We start from the raw sequence: 13,424 nt of genomic DNA, 5'->3' as shown, positions 1-13,424 counted from the left end.
AATCTTGGCCCCTCATAGATTGAGTGAATTGCAAGAACTACCCAAGAACAATACCTGAAAGTATGTAGGTGCAGTACCCATGATAATGAACCTACCCACATCTTTCTTATGGTGGCATCCCATTTCTTTGTGCTCATTCAAATGAGCTACCTGCTTTCTTTGAACATCCAAAAACCACAGCAAGAAAGCATACAAAATGTAGAAAAGAGCAGTTTTAGCTACAAGATGAAGAAAAGCAAGTTTGTTTGGGGCTAATGTACGAAGGAATGGATTCTCCATTGTAACAACAACAAAAATCCGGTCATAAGCTGGATAGCACAAACTATACACACCTGATACAGCCTAACGGGAAAGACCTTTTTGAACCAGCAACAGTGCCCTAGCTCGCTTTATAAAAAAAAATGGTCATTAATCTGCGCTTTTACAGTGTTGTGGATATCCATGAAACCGGAGGGCACAAGTGGGACTGTTTCCCTATTTTGCAGACTCACTTAAAACCTATCCTTTCATGTGCTTTTCCAGCCTGTGAGTCTAGAAAATAATCTTGCTAAAGTTAGATGGAACAAGTTGCGCAGTTTTTCAGGATTCGCATGCTACCCGGGTCACCTGACCATCCCCCCTCCCCGAGTGAAAGTGTATGGGTAGCCTAAAAGGATAAAGCCCCAGAACAGCAAAAGTAATTTATGATAGGAGTTACAAAATCTGAAGATAGGAACGAAGTTGTTTTACATTCAACTCCACATTAATTTTGTACTGAACATGTGGTTCGATGGCAGAATTATTGGCCAATGCTAAGTCAATGTTTGCAATGGATTTTGTTTCATAGTATTTGGGTTTTATGTAACTTAGGTTTGGGTGAATTTGTAGTGTGGTTCTCCTTTTGGGTTATTACTTGACAAAACCATGGTCTGAATGTACTCCATTTACATCTTTCCCTTTTATTAATTCCAAATTTTGTTAGAAAACAGTGGTGTTTGGAAGATTTCGAAATTGGACGTCCATTGGGTAAAGGAAAGTTTGGCAATGTGTATCTTGCCCGTGAGCAGCAAAGCAAATTCATTCTAGCATTGAAGGTGCTCTTCAAATCGCAGCTGGAAAAGGCTGGAGTTGAACATCAGCTAAGGAGAGAAGTTGAAATTCAGTCTCACTTAAGGTGAGTTGTATCTAGCTTATTCCCACCACATTTAAAAGTTTTGTTTGAGCAGTGGTCTTGTATTGGAGTTGAGGTGTGTGTGCGTATAGATATACATTTGTAACTCCCAGTTCTTCATTGCCGGGGAGCCTGATCGGCAGCGGTGCGCATGTCTGGTGAGGAACCAGTCCATAAACGCAACACTCCACTATGTCAAGAAAAAATACGATCCAGTTCATCATCAAAATATCTTTATTCGGATATAAAAAAATCCAAGAAAAGAACAAAAATGGATACATATAATTCAACATGATATTACATACAATATCACATGTTAAAATTCATCAAGACTGTGAAAATAATGCAGAAATAAGGTGGATCTAAATGTCTTATTCATAATCTTACAGACTAGTTTTTGCAAAGCGACTGGCTAGCTCTACAGTCATCAAATATTCATTAATAAAGTGCAGGGTGCAAGAGCTATATAGTACAAAAAAGAAAAACAATAACCAAGTTAAAATGTGCGATCATAGAGGCTTAAAACACATGTATAAAAAATGCTAGCATTAAAATACCCTATAACTTCCCTGGTACGATAAATCATCCAATACGTCATTTACATACTTTTTTGGCATTATTACTGTTTTCTGCGTGGTGCGGAACTAATAACATGAGGCGATACGCCATCTCCTTTATACTGACAACGAGGTAACTTATATCTCACATCTCGATTTCCTCGATTTTACAGCAAGTCTTAAAAAATTCACAGTACAAAACAGTGTAAGAGGTTCCGCAGAGAGTTTTAAATATAACAGAGCTACCCTGACGTGGGTGAATTTATTCGCTTTTAGGAGGCGTTTTAAAAAGATATTCCGCGGGAAATCATATAGGGGACAAAAGAATACAAAGTGAAGAGTGTCCTGTGGAGATACCAGATCGCAGCCACAGGGACCCTTTGAACCGATATCTTTTGTAAATCCCGCGGGGACAGCTAAAATGTGGTGTAAAAGGTCCAGTCTAAATCTGGTCATTAAAATCTGTCATTTTTGTTATAGATTTGCGCCAAATAAGGTTCTATACCAGCAACGGATTTCGTAAGTATATATGCACGCACTGAGCCTTTCATTAATTCACTATCTTCTCTATGGCAAGCTACCCGCCTCAAGTATTCTGCTTTTATGAGTGTTTTTAATTGGGGCGTCATAGAGGAGGGGTCATCAAAACATCTTACATAGCCCAGCCACTTCAGTTTATCCTTCACGAATTTTAGCCATGGAATCTTGTGGCTTTTTTCCCTTCTAATACAGTCTGCAATTATATCTCTGCTGAAGCTAGCGTCAGGATTGGTCCAAATTTTAATCCAACACATTACTGGTTTTAGGCTTATTCTATCAGAGATGTAAGGGAGCCCTAACTCTTCATGTATGATATAGGCCGGGATACTTTGTGGTACTTGCAAAATCCTTCTCAGAAACTTATTTTCCTCCAGTTGAATCGTGGAGGTGTTTCTAGTACCCCAGACCTCGCTCCCATACATAATCTTAGAACAACAGATTGAATTATATAAATTCAATAATTCGTTCGGGGACCAGTGGCCTAGCCTCGTGACGCGTGACATAATGGAACCCATTATGTTTGTGTGCTGTTTACACTTTTCTGTGACTAGTGGCGTGAATTTTAGGTGTTTGTCAAAAATGATTCCCAGATAGTTAAAAACCTCTACCTTCTCGAGCTTATGGCCCCCGATTTTGAAACTGAAGTTCCTCTTTGGTCTTTTACCAGCTTCCATGATATAGGATTTTGTTAGGTTGGCAGATAAGTCTAGTTGTGCCATAAACCGACAGAAGCCGTCAATGAGGGCCTGCAGACCCCTCCCTGTTCGTGCGAGGAGTACTGCGTCGTCCGCGTATAGCAGAACGGGTATACTTCTGTTGGCTACTCTAGGGCAGTCCACCCCCAGTTCTACTAGGGTTTTATCCAGGCCATTTATGTATAACGTAAATAAAAAGGGCGCTAGAATACAACCCTGTCTCACCCCCCCAGTGCAAGCAAAATGATCAGTTAAATTCCCTTCATTGCTGTATCTGATCCGGGCAGTTGTGTCCCTATGTAGGGTTTTTAAAATAAAAATCAGACTAGGGTCCACCCCAAGCAACTTTAAAATCTCCCATAATTTTTCCCGGTTAACCCGGTCAAAAGCTGCCGTTAGGTCCATGAAAGCAAGATAAACTGTCCCATCATCGGCAAGAGTATACTTAGCCACCAGGTTATAAAGGTTGAGACATTGGTCTGAAGTAGAGCGACCCGTTCTAAAACCGTACTGGGTATCTGTGATAATATTGTTTTCTTCAGCCCAGTCCATCAAACGGTTTAGAATTACCTTCCCTAAAACTTTTGCTGAAACATCGATTAATGAAATCGGGCGGTAACATTGAGGATCGCTTTTATTGCCCTTTTTAAAAAGGGGAACAATTGTGGCAGTCGACCAAGACCTGGGCATACCCCTTTCCACTGCTGTGTTAAAAACTCTAGTGAGTATAGGGGCCCAAAGGTCAACCTGGGATAAGAATAAGTCGGGAGGGATCCCGTCTGGGCCCGGGGCCTTATTCTTTGTCAGGGCTTGAATTCCAATTTTAATTTCGTCCACTGAGAACTGAACCCATGAACTTGGCAACGCGCCTGCATCAGAGATGTAGTGAGTCAGGGTACTGCCCTGATTATACAATTTTTTGAAGTGGGAGACCCACGCTTCCGGCAAGATATTGCAGGAGACCTTCGCACTGTTTGGGGGCTGAAAACTAGGATCGTTAATCACCCTCCAAAACCGTGACACATATCTCATTTCGGCTGCCTCCCTTAAATTCGCCCAGGCTTCATAGTGGGTGGATTTTTTCCTCTTTTTTTTTTTATGGCCATTTTATAGTTGGTCCTACATTCCACTATCATACTCCTGTCCTTCGGGACCTTTTTAAGTGCCCGTTTAAGTTCTTTTTGGGCTCTAGAGCATGCTTTGTCAAACCATTTCGGCGTGAGATTGGGCGGTGCATGTGATTTAATCCTCAATAGTCTGTCAATATCCCTTGCCATGCTTTCAAATGCGTTTATCAAATCTTGGCCTCTGATATCTTGGTTTAGGCACAGCCATATCCCACTTTCTGGGTTTGCGAGAAGTTTTTTTTATAGAATGTTTCCCCATCAGTATTAGACCAACGCAGTCGCCTACCCTGATCAGTTGCTTCCAAATTTCCCCTTAACATCCGAGGCATTAACTGCCCGGGGTCATCAGCGTCCCTCAATGATAACACCAGTGGGTTATGGTCGCTGAAGATACTGATTTCAATATTAAAATCTATGATCCTACTTTTAAATTCATAAGAAATAAAGATAAAATCTATAATAGTTTCTTTACCCCTGCCTTTAAACGTGGGATTTATGATATTTGGGAGCCTGGGGCTTAATCAAGTCCATTGTAGGGACGAGATTATATATCCCCAAAATCATACTTAGTTCACTGCCTTCCTGCGTATGTTCAAGGTGCCAGTCATCAGTGGAAGGACAAGAATTCCAAGATCCCTCGAGCCATTTCAGATATGGGCATGGGTGACAATTAAAATCTCCCACCAAGATTACGTTTGGGGGATAGTTTCCGCTAGAATGCAAATCAGCCAGTCTATTCTTCAGGTCTGCCAACCTCTGCATTGATTGGCCCGCATTGTAAAAATTTATCAAAACAAACTTAGTCCCCTTGTTACTATAACTAAGACCCTGAGTATATTCCGAGTTCCAGCCCAAATCTTCCCATGTCCCCTGTAGCGTCAGAGATACATATGTTATTAGTCCTCCTTTCGCTCTTCCCATCACGGATTTTTGAGCGGGCACAAAAAACATTTTGTACCCATCTAGATAGGGGACATTACTATCCATTTCCCATGTTTCTTGTAAACAGATCATGTGGAACTTTTTGCTGTACTCCAACCATTCCTTGGTTCTTAGTTTGGGAGAGATTCCGGCAATGTTCCACGATACTACCCTAAGTTCCCCGTTCCCCGGGTTAGTCCCGTTCCATACATGGGAATATTGAGTTTGGGAACCCCCTTCTCCTGAGCTAATCTGATCTGCTTTGGGACTAATCGCTAATTGAGTTATTACACCCTCATTTTGGGGGATTTCGGGAAGATGACTGTTTCCTATGGACCCAACAATTTCCACAGGCTTAATGTTGTCTGGAGGTGGTAAATTTACCGGTATTTCTACTTGAGTCTGTCAATCTAGTTCATCCATCACTGCCGCATCAGACAATGGATTGAACCTATTGGAGACTAACCCCAGTCTAAATGGTCTTGATAGCGGGACTTCCACTCTATTACGTGGCCCCTGACGCGGTACTTTTGCCTGATCCCTATAGAAAAAATTTAGAGGGAGCATTTTGATAGACGACCCACTGTCAAACGCCACATAACTATAACCCAACAGTTCTTTTACCAGTTCTCGGTGTCTGAAATTGACAATGACGCAATCTCCGGCAAACTTCTTTTTTGAGGTACCAAGCCAGGCTACCCTCCTTGCCATGAGAATATGCGTTCTCCACTGCATAGAATCCTTCGCATTATTATCCAACCAGTGGCTGACCTTGTTTATCAAGGAAACTGTAGATTCTTCTCTTTCCCCGTTATGGGCCGGTACCCCTGCTAAAACTATTGTATAGGGGCAACATGCCGGAGGCAAATCTAACGTCTGGAGGCCCGGCGAGCTCAGTACCTGGGCATTATGGGAACCGGTGGCTGCTAACTGAGCTTTTATACTAAACTCTTGTTGGGTGCTTACAGGGGCCTGGACCGGGTGTGTGACACTATCATTGCTCCCAATACGATCTACCCTCTGCTTTGACCCTACTCGTTCCGGGTCGGCTACAGACTCTTGCCCATCCGGTAACGAAATTAACTGGGGGACTGGGAGAACACGTTTATCCATCTCCAACAACCTATTGACCTTTTCCTCGATTTTCTTTATATCTGCTACCAGGGGGGCCAAGTGTTTAAGAAAAAGGGCTTCCAACTTGGAATCGAGTGTTTTCATTATCTCCTGTGACCAGTCCATTCTGTTTGCAGGGGAGCTAATGACCTTGTGAGCAAGCTGGCCTATTGCTTTCGTCCTCAACTATTATAGGGTCTATTTTAGAACCACCTTTTTTTGTATTTGGATCATTTTTATTTTTACTTGTCCCCTTGTTCTGTGGCCTGATTGAGGACTTCAAACTCACAATAGTGGCACTTTCTGGTGCGGGGTCTGGCGTTATTAAGGCTTTTTTTGATCGGGTAACTACTACCCTTTCTTTCTCCACTAGGGCGTTAAGATCCCTCTCGGCCCCGGGAGTAATCTCATTTTGTTCTTGGACATCCGCCTGTGCCCCCCCGGGTCCGCTAACCTCCGGTTCTACCGCGGGACCCCCCACTCACGGTAGCTCGTCACCACCGTCACTTTGGCTATTTATATGAACTTGTGCTAATATGACACCCCGAGTTTTACTAGACAGAGAGGGACCCTGACCTGCCGCTGTGCTCGTCCCCGGTGTGACACATTCCGCTATTGTCCCCAATGAGGAGCGTTTCTGTGCCAGTAAGGAATCAAGGGACCATCTACGCTCCGTCAATTGTATCTCATGTGTCAGCAGTGATTCCGCCCGTGTGATGAATGCATCTAATGTACCCCTAACTCCTGTCCCAGGTTTGATTGGTGTTTTTTTGGTTTTCCCCATATTCTCAAACTGACAATTTGAGGCTGACCCGGGAGCGAAAGACCACCAAATGCTAACTTGCCCACTGCAGTGAGGAATTGACCTACGCTGTGACTCACAAGCGGTGGCTGCAGCAATACGTTACAAAGCAGGACGAAATGTTATGCCCCCAGCTGTGGTGCCTCATGCAACTAACAATATGGAATCTACGCACCACTCACAGACTTAACTTCGTGTTCGTAGAAGTCTATCAGAGGAGGTGAAACGATGCCCGGCTTGAACAGACGTACCAATAGGGATGGCCCAGCCCGGCCTCCTCTGGCCTCGGACGGCCGCAGACGGCCCCGCCCTTGTCCCGGCGCCGCCCGCGCGACGGGAGACCAGGTTTGAATTTAAGCGCCACTGACCGCGAGCTGGCGGTGTACGGCGTCCGGCCGCAAAGGCTCCTGGGTAGTGTAGTCTCCCTCACAGCGGCCGCGCCCTCAGGTGTCACGGGGCTGCAGGCGGCGGGGGAGACCGGCGGTGAGCCCAGGGATTCTAAGGCGCCTCGGCCAGGGACCACAGGAACAACAAACAGGTAAATTCCCCGTGCTCCTCACAGGGTTGTTATCGAGACTCCCACTCGGTCGAAGACCAGGTTTGAATTTAAGCGCCACTGAGCACGAGCTGGCGGTGTACGGCGTCCGGCCGCAAAGGCTCCTGGGTAGTGTAGTCTCCCCACACAGCGGCCGCGCCCTCAGGTGTCACGGGGCTGCAGGCGGCGGGGGAGACCGGCGGTGAGCCCAGGGATTCTAAGGCGCCTCGGCCAGGGACCACAGGAACAACAAAAACAGGTAAATTCCCCGTGCTCCCCACAGGGTTGTTATCGATCCAGTTAAATGCTACTGTTTTATTCAGTTACATTCTCACCATGCAGCAAAAAACAAAAATCTGGCTCATTTCGGTGTTCGCCTTGTTGATGTGTAAGTAATGTGATAATACAACCACCTGTAAGACAATACATGCACTTAAAGGGGCTATAGCTTAAAACCCATCAGCAAATGGAGGCCATCTTAACCTGTGTTTCAAATGGTAACACATTTTAATAAGTAATGGTGCACATGTTAATGGAAAATTCATATGCTAGCAGTAAAAAACAAACCATGCGAAGTGTCAAAACTGCATTTCATGCCATAAGTATTGGCAATAACACATGGTCAATTCCCCCCTTGAAATTCCATGTTCAGTCCCATTAAATAGTAGACCCCAGTAGTAGCACTGCATTTTGATGGGTATTGATATTTTATTGAACTTTGCAATACCATCTTGTGTGCCTCATTTTGGCTTTACATACAAAGACAATATGCAGGGATGCATATGTCTTGAGTTACGAAAGCCAATGGGCTATATATTTTGAGGTTTCCATAATATTACTTTATCTCAGATTACTTATCATAATTTGTTAGGATTTAAAACCATCCTATGCACTCCGATTTAGGCATCTGGTTTTAGAGGATCTGAATTTGCATCTCAATGATAAACTGCCCAGCAGCTAACACATTGGAACATTTCGGTACCTGCAGCAAATGCAGCTTGTTCAACCCCACCACCCCCGCATCAGCTGGGGCTCTATCCTATTTTTGCAGATGTTGCCAACATCACAGTGAAGGCCCCTTGAGCAGGTAATTTGGGCAGATCATAGACTCCTACCCTTTCAGATGAAACCGTACCAGATGTAGGGCTGCAAAAACTCGCACACATGAATCCTGTAGATGGACGAAAATGCCACGGGAGGATCTGCTACACGTTCTACATCAAACCACTCCGGGGGCTGGTAAAGATGTGGATGCAGATTTTGCTGGCATCTGTAGTTTGGTCACAGCTACCCTGGATAAGGTGGCCCCTTTAACCCAGAGAGAGAGGTCACGCATCCGCCCTACCAGAGTGGTTCACAAAATACTTCATTCTTTCCAGGAAAGACTGTAAACGTTGAGCGAGTATGGTGGAGCGAGTATTGTGGAGAGACTATTGTACTGAAAGCAAGAGGGCGTATAAGAAGGCATTACAATGATACCATCGATTAATAAACTGCACTCATAGAGCTCGTTCTACTCGTAAAATTGAGGCATCTGCAAACTGACTTTTAAAAAAAAAAAGTATATTTATTATGGAACAGGCCAGTCTACAATCCACCTTCAAAACTAAGCTGTAACGACCTTGCAGGTTTTTTCGCTAATAAGATCTCAAAAGTCTGAGGCCTTCCATCAAGAAGCTGGAAACTTGTGCGGCAGGAAAAGATGCTGACAACCTTTGTTCAGAAGCCAGCCTTCTCAGTTTCGAGGTCCACCCTGAGTTAAGCTCAGGGGGCTATGGGTGAAATCTGGCTCTCCATTGGACCCGGCACTTGCAGAAATCCTGGTTTAAGCACAAGAAGCTTTCCTGTCCTATTTTAGCATCCTATTAGCCAAGTCTTTCATCGGGGACAAGTGCCCCTAAACAGGAAATGGTGGTTCTGCTGCTGAAAACTCTCCCTAAACCTCTCGCAGTTAAAAAACAAAAAAAAAACAAAAATAAACACTGAAGACCTATCTCCCCTTTTCGCAAATGTCACAGAAAAACTGGGGAAAAGCCAGCTGGCTAAGTTTATTAATGCCAATAATCTACTGCTTTTTACTCAAACCAGTTTCTGAGCACACCACAGACGTGGCATTATTAGCTACAGAATCCCTGCTGCGCTATGGTGATGGGGGTCAGACGGCAGGACTGATTTTTAGATCTGAGTGCCACCCTCGCAGTTCGGGCAGGACAGTTCCCATGCGGAACAGTGTCAAGACTGATTTGCATATGGCTGCGTCTAAACTGGAATGGCATAGGGAGCAAAAAAAGATGGATTTCGGCCCATCTCTTTGTACTGGGGTAAATGTATGACTTTGTTCAGCATTGTCAATTTCTTTTTTGCCATTGACTCACACGGCTTACTCCTACATGCTTGTGGCATGAGGGGGAATGGTTGGCATACTTTTCACAGGACCGCTCCTAAGTTGTGCAAAAATCTTACTCCTCTGACCCGATCTCACAGACCCAGGGGCTCGCTCCTGAGCCCTGTTACTTAATTTCTGTAGTAGGGGATCTCTGTGTATAGTCATCTAGTGAATAGTCCCGCCCATGTGCGTGGACCCCGGAGCAATAAAAAATCTCTAAAAGGTGACAAATCATGCAGACCTGCATACACCTTAAGAGAGAATTTAATTTAAAGACCGACAATGCAGCCTATACCCACAGGCTACACTGTCCAGTACTTCAACTAGAATTCCACCAACATCCACAAACAGCACTGCCTGTCTAGTTTTTCTCCACATAGGAAAAAACCCTGCCTCTACCAGCAAAAGCCTCTGGAATGATAGAGAGGAAGGAGTGGACAGACAAGCCCCATAGGCTGCCATTATGTGGCTTGGAACAGGATACTGTGCCTTTAAGAGAACTTTCCAGTTTTCCAGAACTTTCCCCAGTATCCCAGAATGCCCAGCAGGTCCCATTTACTTTCAGTTCTTTTTTCCGGCTCCTGCTAGCAGGACCCTGGAGCATTGAGCTCTCCCCTTTTCAAGGGTTTATTTGAGATTTTGGCAATTTTTGTCACTTTTTCTTGTGTTTAGTAGCTGGTACTGTCAACATGCCTGGCTTGTTCGACAAGTGCCCAGAATGTGGTCGAAAGAAGGCTAAAACTGATCCACACGAGGTGTGCATAGGTTGCCTTCCCCAGTCCCACGTGCCTGAAAGCTGTACCATCTGCCACTCGTTCTCTGCCAGGACCCTGAGGGACAGAATGAAGATCAGGCTTCAAGTTCTGGAGGAACAAAGACTGAAGGCACCAGGTGGGTCTGGAGGGGCTGATTTGGCCCATACTGAGGCCTCTGGGGGGCTCCCCAGGGGCAGGAAGACCAGTAAGCGCTCCCACTCCCCGGCGACGTCGAGGAGGATGACCACCGTCTGTTCGCCGTCCCCCCAGTGCTCTGGGGAGAAGCGGCGTCGACGATCGCCGTCGAGGGACCTGAATAGGCCGCCGTCGACTACATCGGCGTCGGCGACGACGCCGTCGTCTGCTCTGTCCAGCGGTCGTCGTCGAGATGGGACCCGGCGTCTGCATTCGCCGTCGAGGGATCGCAGCTCGCCGTCGATGAAGAGAAGGAGATCGCCGTCGAGGCGCTTGAGGTCGCCGTCGAGGCGCTTGAGGTCGCCGTCGAGGCGCTTGAGGTTGCCGTCGAGGCGCTTGAGGTTGCCGTCGAGGAAGAGAGTCACCGGGATCGGTGTACTCGGTGGTGTATACGCCGCCTCGGATGCCTCCGTCGCCTCCTCCTCTCCCGCCGACACCGCCACCACCTCCACAAACACCTCCACCGCCACCTCGGCCGCGGACGCTGCCTCCGCCGCCCCAGCCTCTGTCGCTGCCACGCACCCCTGTGGGACCGCTGCCGGTTCCCCCACGGTCGGTGTCCCTTCCACGGTACCCGACTCCGCCGCAGGGGACCCCGAAGCCACGACGCCCACGGTCGCCTGGACCAGCGAGACCGGCGGACAGGCCGAAGCCGAAGAGGTCGCGCTCCCGCTCTCACAGGAGAAGATCACGGAGCTGTGGACGGTCCTCGTCGGACTCAAGACGACGCCGTAGGAGGTATAGGTCCAGGTCGCGCACGCGCTCCTCGGACAGAGACCTTTCCCCGACGCTGTCGGACTCCTCGGGGACGAGGGTGTCTCCGGTGGACGACTTGGTCTCGTTCCAAGAGGTGCTGTTGCGAGGGGCTGCAAAGTTGGGTGTGACGGTTCCAACACCCACGACGTCCGTGATATTCGAGACGCTTCATAAACACCTGTCTCGCCCCCTACTGCCTCTGGTACCAGGACTGTTGGAACCTGCCTTGGAGCTGTTCCTTACTCCCGCGGCGACGAAGGCCGCTCCTTCCAGGCTCATGAAAAAGTACAGGGCCCCGGAGTCGGATCCGTCATTTTTGAGAGTGGATCCGAAGCCGGATTCGGTGATCGTGACGGCGGCAAGAAAACATGCGACCGCCCCGGCCTCCACGGTTCCACCCGACAAAGAAAGCCGCTGGCTGGATTCTGCGGGCAGGAAGGTGTGTGGTACCGCCGCCACCACCATGAAGGCGGCGAGTGCAGGGGCTTTGTTGGGCCTTTACGACCGGGCCCTGTGGGAGTCCCTGCAGCAATATGCAGACCTCCTGCCACGGGACAAGAAGGAGGACTTCTTGGAGACGGTGCGCGAAGGCATGCTGGTGTCGAACCAAACGATCAGCGCAGCGGCGGATGTATCTTTATTGGCCGCCCACGCCTACTGTCATGGCGTCCACCAGCGGCGCCATTCGTGGCTGCGCCTGACGTCCCTCAAGCCAGAGGCGCAGCAAAGAGTGGCCAACCTGCCCTTCTCGGGGGAAACCCTGTTCGGGAAGCATGCGGACGATGAGATGGCCCGCATGAAGGCTGAGGCGGAAACCCTGACGGCCGTCTGGTTGGAGAAGGCCGAGAAAAAGAAGCGCCTGTTCCAAAGGAGGTTCGGGTCGTCGGGCAGAGGGCGGGGGCAGGGCTCGGGACAGCAGCAGCCACAACAGCAGCAGTTCCGCAAGCCCTTCCAGAAACGCCAGAGGGGTAGAGGAGGCCAGCAGGCTACTACCACAACCAAGGGCCCGGCCGGGTCTCGGCCCTGAGCGGTTACTTCCCCCTCAACCGTTACCCACTCCAGTGGGGGGAAGTGTTAGACCTGTCAGCCCTTTGGGTGGTCCCTCCTCATCATTATTTATTTTGTCCCACTTTTGCCTCAAACCCTGTTTGAATTTTTCCTTTTTGGGAACCACCAGACTTTTTAGTGTTGCTGCAGATTCAGGGAGCCATTTTACCTACCCCTGAAACTTCTGTCTGAGGGCCTGAAGCACAAAATGGTGGCCTCCTGTGACATCACCAGCATCCACTGGAACCTACCAGCACCTTCCAGAACCTTCCAGGAGATTCCAGAACTGTGTGACAGTTGAAAACGGTTTAGAATGTTGGGAGGATAAGAGAGGCAGTTGGCAGTTGGAGCTGGCAGTTGGCACCTGACTGGTGAAGAGAGAGGAGCACAGCAGTGAAGGAGGAAGGAGTGAAGCAGCAGGGGTGGAAACTTGTGCCTGGAGTGGGGTCCATAAACCCACCCTTGATACTTGTCCCTACTGATGGATCCCAGCCTATAGCCCTGTGTGGGAAGAAGTCAGAAGAAAACCATCCTAAGGACCTGGACAGCAGGAACAGGCCTTAGAAATAAGAAGACAGCAAGATTCTGACCTGAGAACTGGTTTCCCTGGAGCCTGGCGTCGAGTAGCCGAAGACCTGGAGCCCGAGGTGGAGAAGCGGCGCTGACTGAGGTAGCAGACGTCGTACCCGGAGCCGCCTGAGGTCGTAAGAGGGCGCCGGCGGAGGTCGAGAGGAATACCAAGGGTCGAGAAGGAGGTGAACCGAGGTCGAGCGAGCGGCGTCATCGGAGGAGTGAAGTCCGCCCTCCGGAGTCGTCGGAGACCGAGGTCGAGGAGCACCGGAGGT

At 48.1% G+C, this 13,424-nt stretch overlaps 1 protein-coding gene across 2 annotated transcripts in view; it reads left to right on the top strand.

Annotated features, from left to right (window-relative positions):
* The window catches only part of AURKA (aurora kinase A), a 77,313-nt gene that overhangs the window by 26,154 nt on the left and 37,735 nt on the right, over positions 1-13,424 (top strand). For both annotated transcript variants that reach the window (XM_085619265.1, XM_085619266.1), the window contains exon 5: positions 962-1,153. In XM_085619265.1, the coding sequence (XP_085475391.1) occupies positions 962-1,153 (192 nt within the window). The remainder of the gene's footprint in view (positions 1-961; positions 1,154-13,424) is intronic.

The sequence above is a fragment of the Triturus cristatus genome, chromosome 7 (genome assembly GCF_964204655.1).
Source record: "Triturus cristatus chromosome 7, aTriCri1.1, whole genome shotgun sequence".
Classification (NCBI taxonomy): domain Eukaryota; kingdom Metazoa; phylum Chordata; class Amphibia; order Caudata; family Salamandridae; genus Triturus; species Triturus cristatus.
Note: the sequence above shows the minus strand (reverse complement) of the source record. Positions and strands in the feature narration are given on the sequence as shown.